The sequence below is a fragment of the Cyprinodon variegatus genome, unplaced genomic scaffold (genome assembly GCF_000732505.1).
Source record: "Cyprinodon variegatus isolate N-32 unplaced genomic scaffold, C_variegatus-1.0 Scaffold305, whole genome shotgun sequence".
Taxonomy (NCBI): Eukaryota; Metazoa; Chordata; class Actinopteri; order Cyprinodontiformes; family Cyprinodontidae; genus Cyprinodon; species Cyprinodon variegatus.
The window spans coordinates 564,390-586,238 of NW_015150758.1; the positions used below are offsets into that span (position 1 = coordinate 564,390).

The 21,849-nt window shown below is 35.8% G+C and overlaps 1 protein-coding gene across 3 annotated transcripts in view; it reads left to right on the forward strand.

Annotated features, from left to right (window-relative positions):
• The window catches only part of cdh22 (cadherin 22, type 2), a 211,094-nt gene that overhangs the window by 180,523 nt on the left and 8,722 nt on the right, over positions 1–21,849 (forward strand). For all 3 annotated transcript variants that reach the window (XM_015384132.1, XM_015384133.1, XM_015384134.1), the window contains 3 exons: positions 9,770–9,887; positions 19,710–19,859; positions 20,211–20,312. In XM_015384132.1, coding sequence (XP_015239618.1) covers positions 9,770–9,887; positions 19,710–19,859; positions 20,211–20,312 — 370 coding nt within the window. The remainder of the gene's footprint in view (positions 1–9,769; positions 9,888–19,709; positions 19,860–20,210; positions 20,313–21,849) is intronic.

The following is a 21,849-nucleotide window of genomic DNA, read 5'->3' on the forward strand; positions in this document are numbered from 1 at the left end:
TATATATATATATATATATATATATATATATGTATATATATATATATATGTGTGTGTGTGTGTATAGACACATTTGTGTCCCTGCCTTGGAAGAGTTTGCCCTTCCTGATTTTATAAGGAGACTAAAAGCATGAACACCCACATCGCTCCTCATAAGCACGAAATGTTCTCATTTGCATAGCATTGGAAATATCATTTTTCCAAACTACCCATAGCAGTACTTATATATGCAAAAGGTGTTTGATTTCCTTGCCATAATGTATAAGACAGTTATAGTTGATGATAGTGCTGCTTTAATTATAAGTTTAACAGTTGCCTTTGTCAGCGACAAGGGAGGTTATATAATTTTGGTGTCATAGACTCAACTACATTACTGTTGGTTTTTTTTCCAGGATCTGTGTTTCTGTCTGTTATGAAAACTGGGCTAAAATGCCATGTTGCCAAATTAATTTTTTCCATCTGACGTGTTTCTCTTTTATGTACTGTTGATCTTTAAAATAATCTATACAGCTGATAGATTTAAACTGAAAAATTACTATCATTCACTCTATTAGTCACTCTATTAGGGGAATGGAATGCACATCCAAAAGTGTATCTATAATCTGTTTTATTCTCAATTAAAATAAAATTTAAAAAAATAATAAAAAAAAACATGCAGTTGGAAAGTATTTATACTTTTCTCAATAAACATTTTTGCCTTTTTTGGAAGTTTACATATGCCTTTTGATAATTTACCTTTGCCGATGTTCTTCAAGTCCTTTTAGTTGCAATGTCTTTGCGCCACTTCAGATTCAGTCTGATTCAGGTTAAAATATTATTTGTGTCAGGAGAAATACTTTATGTTGGTAAAATTATATGTTTCTAAGTCTCTTTGACTATTTGACACAGGTTTGAGCATTTTTTGACATTCTGTTAATAATTATAAATATCATTAACATCCTTAAAATCACTTTGTAATAAAGTATTTGCTAACTAATTTTCTAAAGGGATTCAAAAATGTGCACATACAGTTCAGACATACACACAATATGAGATGATACAGTAAACACAGCAATCTGATGTAGCTTAAAATTTTTGCAAGAAAGAACCATACCACAACATACCATGTACTGTAATGGAATAAAAACCAGCCGATGAGGATGTAGCAGTATATATTCCGAAAATTCTCAAGAAACAGGGCATTTTAACTAAAACAGCTCAGATGCAGAGATGGACAGGCAGAAACTCTTGTAAACATACCTTCTGTATGACATATTCATAACAGACTTGCAAAAGTCTTAGCATCACATACAACACCTACGATGCATCTCAATGTATGAGGATGTCAGTCATATTGTTAGTACAAATGTTAAGCGACTGTTAATCTCTTAACTAAAAACAAGGCTTAGAAACGTAATTTGGACATTGGCTACCACCACAATTATTCCTTCTGCTGTCAATCTTCTATGTAGCCCAGAGCCATGGAAAAAAATAAAACAAAACAGGAAACAGCACTGTTAAATTTTCTGAAGGGCACAATAAGGATTTTCAATCCTCTACAAAATGGAAAGATCCAGCTTTCAGTCATTAGGCCCTCCAGCATATTTTTTTCATGTTTATTTATTTCTTCAGGTATTCATTATGTTTCTGGATTACCGATTTCAACTGTGGATGAGAAAGGCACCTCCTTCTTAAAACCTTCACCTTTGAGACAAGTCTAGTGTAAATGGGCTCAACTTTTAGGAAAATCTCCCCTTATAGCTTTCAAAGACGCAAGAGATTTAAGGGGTCAAGAAAGAGTATGGCTAGATAGAAATCTAATTAGGTGTTTTTTGCTAGAGGGAGCTTCGCTTGGCACTCGATAAACACCCACACAGTCACTTTCTTTTGCACTCCTTTTTCTCTGTCTCAGCACTCAGTATTCATATACCCTGAAAGTCCCCCGCAGAGGGCAGCGAAGATCATGGTTCTCTTACAATCTCTCCATTGGTATCCTTAATCAGATAATCATGTTTTTGCTCAAATTTATTTCTCTTTGGTCATTATTGTTTTCCCTTAAAAACAATAACTACCAATGACAGAGCTTTAAAGACTGTTTTGAAGAGATCAGTCCTTGTACCGTGTATTTCACAGCCCACTCAACTGAATTTTTTAGACATCTTTGTGGGTGACTTGATGTATGTTTTATTCTGCTTTATGTTTTTGGCTGTTTTGCCTTTTGATTTCACATGCAAACAAAGTTTTAGGGGACTTTTCATATACCTGAAAGGTGCCAAAGACTAATTTACTTGACAAAATATAGCTGTTGTCCTTTTTAAAATATACCATTTTTTCCATTTCTTTTCATGTTAAGGTTTAAGTTTGTTTTTTTAATCCATTAACTTTATTTTATAATTTATTAATAAATAGTTTTACAGTTTGCGGTATGTGACAGCAGAGGAATATATGGTGCTTTGATGATATCTATCAAAGAAGGCAAATGTCCTTGCTCTGGTAAGCAAGGATATTTACCAACATGTATCAAGCATGCACACTGTGGAGAAATGGTTTAATGGTCATTTACATGATGGCCTAATGCCAGAAATCCAGTTCTAGGTCTCAGACCATGTAAGCCATGATGTATTTAAGTGTTGACTTTAAGTCAACGGAGGGAAATTAAGCCATCAGAGATTTTATATTCATTCAAGTGCAAAAAGGACATTTGGAAGAGTACTCTTTCAGGAAATATGTTTGTGTCATATTTAGTTAATCATATTACTTTAAATTAAATGAAGAAAAACATTGCTTCTAAAATAAGATATTGCTAAAATAAGTTATTATAGATGGTGTGAATTAAGAGGGAGACATCGCTATAGGTTGGCTGTTGTATTTCTAAAATGTGTATGTGTGTTTTAGTGAGATTAATTTCTGACCATGTGGCTGAAAATTTAATATTTTCTTATTAGATCATGATCAGAGTTCAAGTCTGTTCTTGGCATGACTTATGATTAATTTTGCACAAATGCAAGGTTTTTCTGAATCAACTGATTTATTTTTTGGAGTGATCATGGATTTTGTGAACCGTTCCACCCCTAATGTATCATAGTTTTTGATAAATGAGTGAGAACAGGACTCCAATAAAATAGTTGCTCAAACATATTGATGTTTATGATGCTCTTGTAATCATTAAAGTAGTAGCAAATACTTTCATTGTCAGTCATGGCCATGATTGACTATGAAATTATTTGGGTAATTTTATTCTTAATATTTCCTTCTAAGGTTGTTTGTTTTTTTGTAATTCAAACAAGTTTTTGAGAAGTACACCTGTTTAATGTTTTACATCATCCCTCTACAGGAACCCCTTTAAATGTTGAAAACAAAGTGTAATTAATCTTGATTCTGCATTCATGCCCCCTCAATTTATTGTCTCTACTCCTAACATAATCAGGGACTGCCAGCTGGAGAAAAATCAAAATTATCTAGGTTCTCTCTCATTAAGGGGCAGGAATCTGGTTCAAAACAGCACCTGTTGAAGTAACACTCCACAAATGCATGACATATTATTTTGCAGAGTAGATCATTTTCATGGGGTATTCACTTCAGTCTTTACTAGTCTAACAAAATATGAAATCAGTAGTATTGATAGTGAGTAAAGACAAAAACTTTAGCCTAAAATGTTTTGAGTGGTGGTGTTTGATTAGATAAGGGGAGACTTTTTTCCTTATTTAGGAATAACGGCTGATGTGAATATACATGCAGTGTCATGATGGGTCTCTATGATCAAACCCACATGCAGAACACCACAAGAAGCAGAGTAAAAGTTTAACAGTTTATTAAAGGAGAAGTTCGGTTTTTTACACTTTAAGCCCATTTTCTGTAGTGTCCAGGATGAAATCGAATGATCGACACCAAAAGTTTGACAATTGCTCCTGTCTCTGCTTTTTGGCTCATTTAGAATCAACCCCTGGCTGCTTCAGAATGGCTACCATAGAGCATGTCCGATAATGTCCTTAAAACAACCTTAAACGTTCTTTTTAAAAAATATGCTACTCACCGGGTCGTCAGCGCTGTTCAATGACGTTCCAAAAAACGTTTCGTGAAGAAAAAACGTTCCTGTAGTGTTTTATTTAGCATTTTGTAAATCCCATTGAGTTCTGTAGGAATAGTCAATATTCCGCTGCCACCGGAAACGGAAATGGGGCCTGTTTACACAGTTGTAGTCTTTTCGCTTCACTCTGTGTACTCCGACGTCGAGAATCAAGAATCCACCTTTCGTATTCCATTTTCAGAGTTTTTTAAAGTGTTTAACAGAGACGTTAGTACCTCGACGTCGGAGTACACAGAGTGAAGCGAAAAGACTACAACTGTGTAAACAGGCCCCATTTCCGTTTCCGGTGGCAGGGGAATATTGACTATTCCAACAGAACTCAATGGGATTTACAAAATGCTAAATAAAACACTACAGGAACGTTTTTTCTTTACGAAACTTTTTTTGGAACGTCATTGAACAGCGCTGACGACACGGTGAGTAGCATATTTTAAAAAAAGAACGTTTAAGGTTGTTTTAAGGACATTATCCGACATGCACTATGGCAGCCATTATGAAGCAGCCAGGGGGGGATTCTAAATGAGCCAAAAAGCAGAGACAGGAGCAATTGTCAAACTTTTGGTGTCGATCATTCGATTTCATCCTGGACACTACAGAAAATGGGCTTAAAGTGTAAAAAACCGAACTTCTCCTTTAAGATGAGCACACACAGGGTAAAGATCGCACTGGTTCTGGTACTGGTCCGGGACTTGGTTTCACAGAGAAATCTGCAGAGAGGGATTGTTTGGTTAGCCAGGTAGCAGCGATGTCTTGACAGAGTTTAGATTCTGATTTGTACCTGATGAGGTTCAGACTGATCGGTGGAGAGAGGGAACCGGTTGGGTCCAGAGACTGTGGATTCAGCAGAGAGCTCAGCAGCGGCAGAGCTTAGCTTCAGGCTAGAGAGGTTCAGACCTTGAGTTATTCTCCTAGTTCTCTCCTGAGAACTAGGTGGGAGATTCAGACTGAGGATCTTCAGGTTTGGCTTCTCTGGGCAGGCAGGCAGGTTTTCAAACATGAGCTCCTCCAGAGCTACAGACTTCAGTCGGGTTTTTCCTATGAGCAGAGAAGACGGAGACTGGTTAGGATCAGGTTGCTCTCTAGAGCAGACAGAGATTGTAAATTCAGGCTGAGGCTCAGGTTCTGCTAACCAAAACTGGTCAACACTCTGGCACTGAAGACAGGTCTGGTCGCTGCTTATGTAGCTGGTCTCCTGATGGGCTGATGATCCTCAGGTGTGCAGGAGGCTCCAGCTCAGGAGACCCATAGCGCTCTCTGCTGGAGACAGGTGGCAGATCTCCAGATCCCAACATGCAGGTCATGACCAAACCTTAGCTGTTGACTGGAGTATTTGTTGAAAATGGCTTGAGAGCTCATTATACTGTGTGTTACTACATTTTTTTCAAGCATGACTTTATTGAACCAGTTGAAAGACATGCATTCAAGATAGAAAAGTCTGTGAGAGCAATAACATAGACTGTCAGGGAACGCTGGGAGAGGATGAGGTAGCCCTGACATGATCATAAAACACATTAAAGCGTTCAATCCCATGACATTACACTTGCAAATTTGAATGGAAATCTTAGTGATTTCAACAAGTAGATAATTGCTGTAAAATGTAACATCAATAAACAATAAGAGCAGTAAGTCATCATTGGATGATCTACTGATTGAAGCCTCTCACTATTATAGAAAATCAATGTTTCATGCCCAAAACCCTGTAATTGACTTTTTTAATGTCAGAAAAATTTTAAGAAAAACTAACTTAATCTAAAGCGATTCTCTATTTGAGAACAACTAATCATTCTATGAAAAAAAATACTTTCTTTTCAGTGGCAATTAAAGTGTCAAATATAAAATTAACCATTACTTCTGTAAATGTAGAGGAAAAAGTGTTAGTATAGCTAAAGAGTTGTAAAATCAAAACAGGAAAAATAAACCGATTGCAAAATTAGAATAAACATTGCAGTACTAAAAATGGGAAGTAACATTTTAAATATTTCAATAGCATTGGGCAGCACTGGCTTGCCACATGGCCATTCAGGAAAAGTCAGTTTGGCTGTCCAGTCCAAGACTGTCAAAAAGTAATGGTAATTGCCTCTTAACAGCCAATAACAGAAGGTCTAGCAGACCATTTAAGAGCAAATAATCATTCACATGTGAATTTTTTGTATCTTTGCATTTTTAAAAGCCTTTGCATGCATCAAAGCAGTAAAATGTTAAGAAGCATATCATTTACCATGAAGCCATGGTGCAGAATTTGTAATTACAAATAAGCCACATTATCACAATCAGTCTTCTTGTGCCATGGGCATGACTAAACCAGTGGTGTTTCTGTGATGCAGTCACTGCTCAGATAACATTTATTGTGAAGGTGCAACTATACAGACAAGCAGACTGACTGACAGTTATGATACATCACTATGTATATGTTCACTTATTATTAGAAAATAAATGTTTTATAAGAATCTAAATAATTCCCCAAGAATGCACTTCCAGTCGTTCAGTCTGACTTCATGATTTGTATCGCTGTTTTTTTGTGTTTTTTTGTTTTAAGGTTTGACTTTGTTTTTTTTTAAATTAGATAATCATGCAGTTCCTTCATTTTCTCCTAGTTCTAATTTACTTCAAAATAAAAAGTGAACAGAAAGTACATCTATTCTTAGACCAATAAAACCCTAAACATGAAAAAAAGAAGCATTAAATCTAATCCTGCTGTTTTTACATTGAAATTTGAACAATCTGTGTTCTCCTACTAGTGAGAAATACTGAATGGATACAGGTCGGGAAAAAAACAAAAAACAATTGAGAGGTGTTTGGATAAGTAAACAATTACATTTAATTAACACTGTTTTGTTCTGCTTCTAAAAGGACTGTACCTTTGTAAAAATATCAGAGTTACAGCTTGTAGCAAAGCAATTTTTCTCTGAGAACCTTTTTTTTTTTTTTTTTTGGTGAGACCAGGAAAGATATTATACCTGTGGAAAAAACAACTTTAAACAAGACAGTGGTCAATAGTGAATCTTAATCTTCTCTTGTTTTGTGTCTTTAGTAAAGCGATTTTTTTTAATACAATACAATACAACAATACAAATATGAGTCAAAAGTTGAATCTAACCATCAGAATTAATTCAAACTAATAGGGTTTACAGTTCTGAAATACATCAGTGAGGACGGACATAGTGACCTGTAGGCTGGGAGCAGGGTGTCTGGGTGCATTAGCACCGGTGACGGTGTTGTCATAGGGTGGAGTGGGCATTGTTGCCTTGGGTGGTGGTCCTAGCTCAGATTGGAGAGAAATGTCAGAGTAGGAATGCAGCTGTTAACAACAACTGAGATAGATATGGGTCATGGATTGCTGGGCCCTTTTGCTTGAAATATTGTCGCAAGAGCATGCACGAGCCCATCTCACCTTGTGAATTGCAATATTTCCACAATGTCAGACTCACCACCAGTACGTGAAAATAGGGACAAGCATGTAGGACGGTCTAACATAAACATATAACCAAAACGATTAACTTTTAGGAGGACCCCTTATTTTGATGATCCACCCAGAAAAAGAACATCCTCCACTATACCTTTAAGGACCAAGTAGATTCATTTTTGGCCCAAAACAATAAGAAGAATATCTCACAAATAGTTGAATGGTTTATTGAATCTCCAAAAAAAAAAGAAAATTCACTGTTTAATAATTCAGGGTTGATCAGTCCAAGCATTTTATATTAGGTTTTCCTAGAAGGATTATGAATTGCAGTCCATATCTATTTAAAGAACTGTAAAATGTCAACATTAGCATTGTTGGTAGTCAACAGTTAGTTGGAGAATTTAGGCTTATTGTTAAAAAAAATGGTAAGCAACTGTGTTAACACACATGCTGTTTAAAAAGAAAAGTTTAATTGATTTTATTCTTATGAACTGGCTTTTTTTCATTGTCTCTGTAGTCAGTGGAACATGCTTACACCATCCTCAACAACAGAACAAAACCCCCATAGAAACTGAATAGTTGTAGCAGATAAGAGGACACTGGCAGTTATTTTAAGTATTACTCAAAAGGAAAGTCAAATTATTGGAAATAATAAACTCAACAAAAAAAAAGACCAACAAAAATCAATCAATAAATAAATAACAAGATTAAAGTCATGATAAAATAAATTTGGAAGATTATTGGTCTTTTCAGAGAAACATCTTCCAGAAAAAAACATATTTGAACAATATCTGGCCAATGCACCCGAACTACAAAGTATCTGAGCTCCTTTTTTGAACCATAATATTCAAATAATCTGACGCTGCTGGCCTAAAAGGTTTCACACTTCCTTACTTGTAAAATGACTACAAAAGAATAACTACAAAAACTTCTCAACAGTCCTTAATTCAAAGCAGAGGATCACAGCACAAGAGCTCTTATTACATAATATTGACTTTACTCTTGTAAGATTACAACTTTAATCGCGTAAAATATGATATTAATCTGGTAATAATATGTCTTTAGTCTTATACTATTAACACTTTAACCTCATAATATTACAACTTACTGTAATCTTTTGATATTAAGACATTACTCTTGTGATATTAAGACTTAAATCTCATGATATTAGGACTTTAATCTTGTAATATTAAGACTTTTTCTCCTAATATTCTGAATTTACTCTCATAATGTTAGGACGTTATAATGTTATGTCTAATGTCTTATTCTCTTAATATAAGGACTTTATTCTCATAATTCTACTTTATTCTCATAGTACATTATTTACAACTAATAACTCAGAATGCATGAAAATTACAATGCTAAAATTTTTACCAATATAGACATGTTAGACCTCGTTGGAAAGCTTAGATTCTCCACAATTCAACCACCAAGTTCATTTTATGGACACAGCGAGCACCAATGCACACTTAACACAGATATAGCTGCATGTCAAAAGGTAAACATTACAAAGCAGCCACAACTACATACCTTTGAATGCATCCAGAAGTCGTTTTATAAATCCAGTCTTCTTTTTTATTTCTTTTTTTTTTATAAAAAAGTAAATAAATAAATAAATCCAGTCTTCAATTGTTCATACTCCATTCGTCCATAAGGGTCCACAGATTAAAAGAAATCCATAATATTCATAATAAAAATATTCCATGGTGAGCAACCAATAAATTGAGGAAAATAAAAATTAATCAACTTGCGGTTTGATTTTGTAGAGTCACAATTTAAGATGAGATATCCAAGAAAGCGCTATGTTGTAAATGCCTCCAGGTTCTGTTTCATGTGTGTTCAGCTCATATTAGAGGTATTAAAAATTACATTTTTTTTTTCACCAATATTTTTATGCATTTTTTTCTGTTTTGTATCTCCATCAGGACCTTTCATCTTCTTAAAGCAACTATTCTCATCCCACCAACTTTGTGTCCTTTTCTATTCACAGCCGAATTTCATGATACCTTTATAATACCAACACTATGACATTTTTTATAATGCTGTGTCAACTCACAGGCAAAAGAAGTTTTAATCTCCTTGTGACTGTGGCCCTTTGAACTCGTGTTTCACAGAAACCTTTTTAGTCTGATGCATCTCACTCTACCTCATTCCCTCCCTGGTGAAAAAAGGCATGTGAAATGCAAAGAGATTTCAAATGCATTGCTTTGTTCTCATTGAACAGATGTAAGTAGAAAATCTAACCTTTCTTTCCCCCCCCCCCGTTATTTCTTTTTTCCACTTGGTTTCTATACCATTAGTTAATTCACACCATCAGTGTGGTGGATAGAGATGAACCACCATCTGGACATCGCTTTTTCTTCACGCTACCATCTGAAGCTGCCAGTAGTCGTCATTTTACTCTCTGGGATGTCAAAGGTAAGATGGACAGTAAAATATTTTTTTAAAACCACTGCAGCTATAGTCATGAGATCCCATGCCACTAATTGTCAAATTCTCTAAGATAAAAAGTGTAACATGTTTGGTGTTAGTGGAACTTTCCAAGATATGTGCTGGGCAACCTTTTCATGTCATTTAGTCTTGTGTGGTCCTGTAAGCTTTCTATTTGTCTTGTGTCATGCCCAATGTTCTTTCATAATGACTGCGTGAAAGGTTTCTCTACAGATCACTGGGGGGCCAAGTTTTCCCAAGAGAGTATGCACTAGAAAATCCCCTAGCATGCACAAGCTGGTTTGTTTACCTGGCAATTCAAAGATTTTTCTTTGCATTTCTCCCAAAGTGGATGCATTTCACTTTACCGTGTCTCTTTTCCTAAGACACTCATGACAAACTGCTGCATAGGTCTGACCGTGACAGACCAGGGGTCTTCCCTGGTATACAGGCAGAGTTGCAGAGAATTGCAAGGGGCCTACCAGACCCATTCATTTCAACCGGATGTAATTGCTATGACTTCATATGGTCTGTTTTCTTCGTGGGACCAGATGCTATATAGGCTACGGTGTCTTAGCCTTTATTTCTATCCTTCCTCTTCTTTCTGTTTCATCAAGATTTGAGTGGATTTCAAGAAACAACAATATCTGGCTATGGCTCCAAATTTGCCTAAATGCAATTGAAAACTCTCTTACATCCCTTGCATCATTTAACAGAACACTTTATCAATAGTTCTAACACTCTTCATTCCTTAAACTAAGGGATTTGCTATTAGTTCAGATTTTTTGAAATCTGCTAGACTTCAGAATCCAGCATCAGGTTTACATGGGCACAGTCGTGTTCTAAAACTACAAATATTTAGGCCAGTAGCTTACTGTGATTGCATACAAAGGTCTTTTGTTGAAATTATCACTCTGTTCACTGTATTTTATTTCTGTGTTGTGCAATTTATTTGTGCTTTATTTGTTAGTGAATAAAGTGCTTTTGTGATTAGAGGTATAAGATTTTTCATGTGTTAAATGAGTAAATAAATTACAAAAAAATTGGAGCTGGCCAATGCTTCAACACCGTCAATTGAGAGAAATGGGTAAAGAAAAGGTAAAAGTCAAGTATCAAGTGTTTAAAAAAAAGAAAAAAAAAATGATGCCAAGAGAAATAAAACCCAGGTAGCACATAAAAAACAATATGAACATTGGTGTTCACTGAAGCGGTGGCAAAAGCTGCAGAAGACTTCAGATTACGCAGCCAACTTGATGTAGTTGACAGTGAGCTGAGTACACAGCCTTGCTAATACTGATAACATAAATACTAATTCTATTTGGGCCCTTTAATTCCAGTGGTGGAAAACTTTATATGATATTTAAACAGTACGATATTAACCATCGTTTCGCTTTGAATTGTATCTATTATTAATCAAGCATTCAAAATCACCTGAACTTAACAATAGACTGAAATGTTGACCATTCTATTTTAGATTTCCTAAAATCTTTTAAATTGTCTTGTAGTTTTACACAAGCAAAATTCTATGAAGCTTCATTAGAAGCCAACAATCAGTAACAGAGTTCTCAAAGTGTATAAAAAAATTCTATTTCTACTCTCTTCCAAGTAGCATAAATGCTTCAAAGAGTCATTGCAGCACACACATTTTTAACATGGATTGCAGTTTCTTAACTGCTTAGAAACTAAGCACGTATTGGCCGAATCCATTATATAAAAAAGGACTGTTTTCAAACATAGATATAAGATCAAGATAAAAGCACTCCTACAGTATTTGTTCTGTAACTGGCACTCATAATTATAACTTGGATAAAAACCGTGCCTACATGTCATGTTTTATGAGACTGACTTTACTTCAACAACAAATGCTAAATTTTAAAATCCCTCCTGTAATATGCATAGACTAATATATAATTTTTTATCAACTGATATTACTGGATTCTTTCCACTTTAGTAAATTATATTATATATACCGTTGAATTGGACCTTCATAGAATATCTGGATATATGAGTTTCAAAATTGGACTGTATTAGGGTGAAGTAGATTTAATTTGAGTTTTGAATAAATTGGTTGTTAATTATGGGGTCTGACCTGAGACATTGTGTTTTTGGGATAATATTTTATATATGAATTAATGCATCTGAATTAGCTTTATTAATGGTTTAGATGGTTAACATTACTGGTATATAAATATAAATGGCAGAATTTGTAGTTTTCACAGCCAGATTTATTAGTAAATATAGTCTTATTACAGTACATGTATAATATAATCAAAAATAATTTTAATACATCCCATATCTGAGTACTGTTTTCGCAAAAGAAAAGAAACACTGTATTTGTTAGAAAGAAGTTGGTCTGATTGTATAAACTAGTCCAAAGACAACATTAGTTGTTTATAAAAACTTTATATTAAATGAACAATGAGCAGAAGGTTTTGTTCAATTGCTATGGCAGTTGTATTACAGTTAGCCTTTATACGTATCCTTAGGAAAATGGATAAACTCAAAGTGCATGCTGGCAATAACTTTGCTTTGTCAGGAAAATGACTTTTTTTATACTCGTCAGTGATTTTGCATGCACGCTTGCAGATCCGTCATTTAGGGATGTGTATCTAAATAAATGTGACATCAGGCTAAATCAAGATTGATCTGACACTGGGAAAATGTCAGAAGAGCATTCTGAGCCAGGGAAATGTCACTGTGTGAAGGCAGAAGGGTCTCCTGCTGAACCTTGCATGTGCATTTGAATGGAAAGGTGCATAGCCTGTGTGTTTATGAAACATAGGTGCATACATTGTACTGTTTCTTTGCATACTAATGAATAGGCAGGAAATAAGCTATAATATAGTTGTGTTCTGGTTTTGTTTTTATCTAAGGTACATTAACCATAACCACAAAATTAAACATAAAGGTACGTGTTTTATTTAAGTTTCATGCATATGTAATTGTCTTTAGAATAGACATTTATTTTAATGTTAAGGTAGCCAGAACAGTAATCCAAACTAATGAAGGGATTTTTTTTTTAAACCTGATACATTTAGATACAATAAAATAAGGAAGATAAACGTACTATATGTTGTCATACCAGCAAGCAGTACTGTGTAAACATATAAATTGTTTAAAGCAAACGAAGCAACACACATATTTCAAATCCGCCCACCTTTCTTTTTTCACTGTAGTGTCTTTTTTTCATGGACACATTTGTCAGACTGTCACTTTGAATCTGTCACTCCGTCTCTTGCTCTTCATGCCCTCACATTGAGCTCTGTCTCCAGGCCTTGACAGACAATGATGACAAGGCATTTTTCCCTTGTTGCTAAACTCTTTGAAGTCTTTGCTGCTAGTCCGTAGCAGAAACCCCTAATCTCGCTATATAAAGTTTCCTGTTATATGATACAATACGAGGAGCTTCTTTCAGATTTTGTGGAAACATCCCTGTGTTGTACTTCGAGAAACTTTTTTGAAATTTTGGGATAAGTTTAAAAAAGCCTAGAGCCATAAAGCTTGACAAAGGGATCTGGTAGTTTTTTCGATTAGTTATTTTTATTTGTGAAAGTCAAACATTGATTTAATCAAAAATGAAGACTTATCTTTTTGAAGAGGTTATGAAAAAGTGACTTTCAATTTGTTCAGTTCCCTGATTTTTAAAAATAAGATCTGTGATACACACTGTTGTGTAAAAGTCAAAAGGACAAACCCCTGAACATAAACTATAATATGAAAATTGTTCTACATGTGCCAGAGGAGTTCTAGGGTGACAGGGATAACAGTGATAAATGTTCTGGGAGATGGATTACTTACTATCTTCGATGCAAGTCTTCCCATGAGCCACCCTGAATATATTTTTCAAAGCCTCATTCTTTATATTGTGTTACATTTATCTAAGTCTCATGCAGTGCCCTCATATACACACCACTAAAGTTGAATTCAAAAGAGCAGTTCTATCTCTCTCTTTACACTCTATTCCTTTTTTTCCTTATTTTGATTTATGATCAAAAACCCTCCTCAATTACCAGCAGCCTTAGTACAGTAATGGAATGCATTTTATTTTATCTACATTAACATTTTTTTGGTTGTGGTTTTTTTTTTCAAAAACAAAGCATCTAACCCATTTGGAAAACAAATCCCTAGTGCCCTGTTTAATTGTGTCCTTTGTTGTTTGGTCGCCACAGACTTGAGAAAGTTTTTATGTCAGATGCACCTCCTGACATACCAGGGATTCAAACCGGGGTCCCCAACATTCAGTCTAACACTTAAACCACTATGGGGACCATCTACTGTCTGCATAGATATATGATTTAACACAGATGCATGCTTTTTTGAGCTAATGTCCAAAATAGAAACGTAAAGATGGCAAGACATTCAGAGAGGGAACATTTGTGTAAAATGTCATGCTTCAGAAACTGGTTACTACAAAATTACTTAACTAGACCTCCTCAAAATATACAAACATAAAAGTTTAAAAGTTTGAAATATGAGAATATATATACTAGGGGTGTAAATCACATCCATCATGGCGATTCGATTCAGTATCGATTTCCTGACCCAAACGATTCGATTATTTTCGATACTCAAGAATACACCACGATTCGATTCGATTAATCGATTAATCGGTTAATTTTTTTTTTTTATTTATTTTTATTTTTTTTACACCTTACAGGCTAAACAAAGTTTCAAGTTTGAAATAAATCAATCAAAGCTGTAATATCATTATGCCTTTTCTTTAGAAACAACAGCAAATAACAGAAGTAGAAAACTTGTCCCCACTTCCTCACCGCCTCGGCCGTATCTAGACCCACAGTGTGTAGCTCAGACCACGCTTCAATACTGAGCATAATTTAAAAATGTCTGTGTGAAGCTTGCTGCAACAAACTGCTGTAAGAGTATAACCAGGAAGCGCGGTAGGAGGGCAAAATAGGTTTAGCGGCACCGCAGCACGGGAGGGAGAATTACGCCCAGGAGCAAATGGATAAAAATAGACCGGAGGGAAAAAAAACATGAATCGATTATCTTGCGGACGTGTCGATGCATCGGATTGTCGGCTTTTGGATCGATGCATCGATACAAAACGATTATTATTTACACCCCTAATATATACTCTAGGGATTATCTGATGAACCTGGAGTCCTGCTTCATCAGAAAGGTGCTCCACCAGTCAGAAGTGAAGAGTGTAAAGCTTTGTGTGAAGCTTTTCAACACCATTCACTTCTGACTGGTGGAGCACTTCTCCAAGGAGACTATTTTTTAATTGCGAAAAATATTTTCTCACAGAGATCTGATGTTCAACAAAGACCATTTATATAGGTTCCTTGTTACAGTTATGTAAACATGTTATTTCTTAAAACATAACATTAACATCTGGGGGCTGAAATTAGATAATTTAATACAAAAAATACTTATGTGACTTAGTGCTGATATAAGCTTTGTGTCTGATTGTTTGTTTCTGACAAGTTTTGGCTTTCAACTTGATTATTTATTACTGTTGGTTATCGTTTTAGCTCATCTCCCATCAGGGGCCCAAGTTATTTCTATGACTTATAATAAAAGTCATCAGTGGGTCCCAGAATGCATCACAGAGGAGTGATATAAAGGTCCTGATCTAAAGGAGAATGATAAGGATGATGTGGGGGGCCTTTGCAGCCCTTAATAGTCATGTACCAGGGAATGAGCCATGGTGGGTGCTGTATTAGGATGATGTCAAGCTCATTTAGGTTCCAGTCTTAAAAACTTTTTTCATGCTGCCAGGGAAATCAAGTCATTCAAAAACTGGGCAAAGTTGGGAGAAGGCAGAGCTGTGTTTGATCTAGATTGGGCTCTAGAGTCAGAGAGGGGGCGGTAATGGGGGGTTGGATTGGGTTGGAGTGAGGGGGGTTTATGGGGGTGGCACACTTTTCTAATAGAACTTGACAAGGAAGCCTTCCTCTTCTGAGTTAAAAGAGGGGAGGTCTCTGTAAAGGGCAGATTAGACTTCTGCATCCGCGCACATAAAATGTCGCTTGTGTCTGGTCGTGAACCAGTTTTGCTGGTATGCTTCTGCACCGTCGGTCTGGAATTTCTAGGGACGCACAGCAGTTTCCCACCAAAGTACAAGGGAAAGCCTTTTCGAGAACTCGCGAGAACTTTGTAGTTGTCCATTGTAGTCCATTGTAGTTGTTCCTCGGTTTTTGAAAATGGCGCACCACACAGACAGCCGGAAAGGCATACCAAGGAACAATCACAGCTGCTTGTTGTCTGCGCACTTCCACTTGAGGTCTGCGCAAGTTTGCAACCGTCCGTTGTGTAGTCAGGATTTTTTTGGGGTGCGCGGCCTTAAGGTTTGGGGCTTGTAAAGTTTTTCAGGTTCCTCTCTGGTGAAGGGAGGCTGCTGGAGTTGATTAGCTGGCATGGACTTGTCCTTTGTTGGAGTTCAATAAAAAATAAATAAATAAAAAAGCATACTGAAATCCTTCCGAGAAAAAATAGTGATAATAATAATCCTTGGAAGTCCCTGGTATGAAGTAGTCAGTCCTGCTTTTCAATTTAGGTAAAGAAATAAGTCCAGAGCAAAATAATGAAAGAAAGGAGCAGGGTCTTAGCAGCCAAAAATGCAGCAGTTCAGTGATATGAAGCTCAGACAGAGCTTCATATCACTTGCTACTCCAATCCTATGATCTTTCTCTTTAAATCAGACAAGTCTCCTATTGGTCCACTTTAAAAATCTTTTAAAACCAATTTTTTTCCCCTTGACTGTAAATACAGCAAAGATGTTTTTTTTTTCTTACTTTTTTTTATTTCTACCATTGTTTTTAACATTCTAACATAAAAGTTCACCTTTTTTATGTGCAGCACTGTGTTGCAGTTTTAAAGTGTTTATATGTAAATAAAGTAGAAAAGTAGTGACTGTCAAACATTTACTAAATACTAATGACTAACTGGAAGCACATCCTTTTGATCAGGTCAGTCAAATAATCGGTCTACAAGTTCTACATAAAAAATATAAGTCAAACATAAAAAAATAAACAATTAATATTTTATAATACACCTTAGGCCAAACGTTTACAAAGGAAGAGAAGCTATAGTGTCTAAGGTTGCCTGTTTTGTTTCATATTACCTGAGAACCTTATTAGAGACCATGAAGTGACCCAATTCTTTAAAATACCATAGAATTTGTCCTTAAAATCACATGTATTTTCAGGAGAACAGTGCATCCACACAACAACCACATCAACAAAAAAGGTTAAGTAGATACAAAATCAGCCATCCTTTGTGACAGTCAATCTTTATAGACTGAAGCCTTTGCTTAGCTAAAGACAATGGAGTATAAAGGGAGGGCTAAAGAGTTGGAACATTCCTTATTCTGTGCACTCCAACCCATTGAAATGTTATAAGAGAGAAAGAATTACTGCCCTTGTGATAAAAGAAAATTGCACATTGAATTAGTAAATAAGTATTTATCAAGCACCTGTGGTACATCATTACAGTAGGTTGAAGCACGGTTGAAATGCAATTTCTCACTAATATTGGTTCATTTTAAGGTTTTATTTTTTATTATTTTTCTCAGATTTAAGATATATGTGACTATTATGGGTTCTTCTTTCATTTAATGAGGGGTGCCAACAACAATCTCTACCTGTGTAAAAGGTAGTAAAACTGATAAAAATAGAGAAGAAGAAAAAGAGACGTGCACATCCTCACAAGAGAGCTCCCCTTCTTAAGATACTGAAAGTTGTACGCCTGCAGAGACAGAGATAAAGAATAACAGAACAAGCAGAAAAAGTTTCACCGGTACAAATGATCAACACATATATGACACATCGTTGACAATTACACAGTATTTAAGACAAGATGTTTTTAGTGGCAGCTGAAGATAACTATTTGGTTTATCTGTATACAGTAGCTGTGTATCTGTAAGCATCTGGCCCACAGTGTGCTTGTGTATGTAAGGAAAAATAAATGGTAAATTGTTATTGTGAGGAATCAAAGACCAGCTCCCCCACAATGCTGAGGAAGACGGAGGGGAGTTCATAGCCCCAGACCTCCAAAAGAACCCCCATAGCACAGGAGCCCTAGGAGGACCAACACAGTGATGGTTGCAAGTCCCATCCCAGAGGAGAGTCCACTCAGCCACAATGTAGGCCCCCAAGTGGGCTGCACAATGATAATCACCAACACACTTGCAGGCTTAGGTGCCAGCCACTGTCAGGCAATTTGGTAGGGTTTGGAAATGGGTCCCACTTTTAGTGAAGACCTGACATGATTTATGAGAAGGGCAGTCCAAAACCCAACCTGAGAAAGAAACAGGCACACAATCACAGGGATGCTGTCAAAATCACACATTCTCACCCTTATGTCCACACATACAGACACCCATAACCATACACGCAGTGCCTGATCTTCAATGTGCTTAGATGTAACTACAATATTTTTTAGTATGTGCAATAAGTTGGTGTTTTTTGTTTAATCAAGGTAGAAAAAAATAGATGTTGCAAGTAAGAAGAGATGCATTCTTTCACACCACCGGAATCTTTTCATTTTGTTTTAAATATATAAATATTGTCTTTCATCCCACCTCATTAATCCATGTCCACCTACAAAGATGTTTTTTTTTCTTTATTAATATTATTCTACTACTAATATACTTGCTGGTTCGAATATGTTTACATCTGAACCAATTCTGCCTCCATCATCTTGTATTTACCAATACCTCCTCTGTGGTAACAATGACTGCAGAAATGTTTATGTGTGAGTTTAAACCTGACATTTGGAAATACTAAAAAAGACACCAAAACTTTGGCCGCAGTTGAGTTTAGAAAGATACATTGCGTGTGGACATTTTCATATCATCCACACATGAAGTTAGGCAGTTTGTTCATTAGAATATGACCTGTATATTGGTGAAGATACATACTAAAAAAAATTGTTTGCCTACAACTGACCGCTGATTGCATACACAAATCACTTTGCACCTTCTTTGAACACCCCAACCAACACACACACACACCATACATTCATGTCCAGTTCTGGATGAAAGGGCGACCAACCCCCAGAACTAAGAGGTAGGCCCCTTTACCATGGCAAAGACCAGCCTACCTGTGCAACCAGATGAGAGCATAGCAACAAATGAAAATGGACAAATCCAGCATGGCCTCCTGCTCAGATCCCATCCCTGATGATACCCAATTCCACTGATGAATGGACAGGACCATCACATCATAGACGAGCCAACCAACCAGAGCCACCCCAGGATGAAACGGTTCTTCCCCCAAAAAACATCCCAATTATAAACCCATGAACCATGAACTAGAACAAAGACATAGACAAGGACACCCTTAGAGCCTCTTTTCTAGCTCCTCTTTCAGCCCTTGATGTCATGGATTTACTTATAAAAATCTAACCCAAAGTAAATTCTACATCAGAAAGCAACAACTTTTTAAGATAAATTCTCATGTCCACGGGAAGGTCAGACTGATGAAAGCCGTGTCTTTTGGTCACATAAGTCATTCAGTGGCGGAACAAGCCTGCTTTTTATACAAAGGCGAATTTGAGAAGCCCTGTACAAAGAATTGAGCTGATACTTTGGTCAAAACTTTCACAGTGTTACTTTATCAAATTCATTATTGCACATCTGAAGCTGTTTGTTTCAACTTGCTTAACAATATTAAGTCTAAATTCATAGGTTTTGAGTCAACATAAGCAAATCAATGACTCACTGGGATGACTATGGGATGAAAGTTTTTTGTTCTTCAAATGTATAGTGGCTTGTATGTAATTCTCTGCTTTATCCCATCTGTCTGACCCTCACTTGACCCTGACTAAATTACATCCAACATCAAGACAACACAGCTGGCATCCGGACCCAGAAGTCAAGCTTTAACCGCCATGAACAGAATGTGTACTTCCTGCCCATTCTCGTTGTTGACAGTGGACCTCCCTCCCTCAGCTCAACGGGGACCCTAACCATCCATGTTTGTGGCTGCGACACAGGTGAGAGCCACTGCGGTGGCAGCACTGTTACTAATATTAACATCACTGTCACCCTTGGCGGCAGTAGTTGCGCTATGAAAAGGTCAACTTGTCATTGTTTTGCTTAGCAAACATTTTTTTTCTGATCTTATTTATGGAAAGCACAACAATACATGGCAATAAAATCTACAGACAAATTGCCTTTTACAGTTTATAAATCTGTAAAAAGAGACATGGTGAAAATAATGTTTTTTCTTAGGGGAAATTAATGCTAGTAGGTTTAACAGAATTGGAAGCTGTGTCAAATCTGTTCAAGCACATGATTTTGGTGTTTTTTTTTTGTTTGTTTTTTTGCCTTCTTTTTAAATGCAGAGGGAGCTATCCAGACCTGCAATGCAACAGCCTATGTAATCAGTGCAGCTCTTAGCCCTGGGGCACTTATAGCACTTCTGGTCTGCATGCTCATCCTCATAGGTAAGCTGATGAATGTACTTGTGCATGTATTTTACATTTCAATGAATAGAGCATAGAGATCAATAAATAGAATAAATAGATGTATGTTTATTTGTAAAAGTATTTTGAGTATGTTAATTATATTGATATGGTGCTAATGACGGAGGTGATCGATTAAATAGCATTTGTAATATTTCCTTTCAGAGAGGCATTTTTCTAAATGATTTAAAACTTGCAAGAGTAGTTTCACTATTGAAACATGCAGACAGTATGGATAATTACAGGCCAGGTTCATTATTTCCTCAGTTTTCTAAAATAATAAATAAATATTGAGTATTTAAAAGGAAAAACTTCAAAGTCATTAGCAATTTTACATAAAACAAAGAACATGCTAAATATTAAATGTTTGCATTTAATATATTACTCTCTGATATGCCCTTATTTAAGAATTATTGAGGACAACTTACAATACCACAACAAAAAAAAGACTAAGGCTGAAACAAAAAATTCCTGCCTTCTTGCAACAAAATTAAGCTACACTTTGCCTAATAACAATAAAGAACCCAGGAATAATGCAAGAAAATATACTTTAATTACAAAGATAGTTTTCAAATAAAATGTTGTGTACAGCTTTTTTGAAGCAGAGAAAGGATGTTCATGACTGTGTATTTGTTTTTCTGAGCCGTTTCCTACCCAGTCCTCCTCATCGGTCTATCCCCTCCACCCGAATCGCTATCATCAATATTTTGAAGGACTTCTTAAGCCTGTTTTGCTGTTAGATTTCTTCTGAAAGCCATTTTTCTGTATTACCCAAAGGGTTCTAGGTAGAACGTTGGTTGCTAGGTAAAATTAACCATATTTATTTTGTACGTTTTTATTTTATAAAAAAAACTATGTGAAAATGAAGGAAATATAGAAAGAGAAAATGTCAGTTAACATGAACAACATAAGATTAATTTTAAATATAGTTCTTTCCCTTTAAAATCTCAGAACCGTCAAAATGACGGCCTTGAGAGTTTTAGTGTTAAATGTATCTATTATAAAAAATGTTTTACTGCATTGGAAAAATAATGAATGTTTGACATCATGCACACCATAATAAATAAACAAAAAATAAATAATTAAATAAATCTTCATAAATTTTAGAAAAAGCTCCTGGGAGCGGCAAATGGGGCGCTAAAGAGCCGCATGCCATTTTATTTAATGACATCAAAACACACTTCTGATCTTTCCAACTTGTTCATGTCATGCGGTTTGTATCTGCCTTTCATGACGAGGAGGCTTTTGTTTAAAGCGGAAATAGGGAGAGTGCAAATTCTGCCTGGTTTTATGATTGATATGAAGCTACTTTGATCCATAGTATACAGGCAGAAATAGAATGTATGAGAGTAAAGTGCAGGAGGGTTAGAGAGGACAAACAGGCAAAGAGCTGCCTCAGCACTCATCGTTCTACACTAAGAGGCTTTATGTTGTCAAATCTCTCCAGACAATCCTACATTTATATATATATATATATATATATATATATATATATATATATATATATATATATATATAT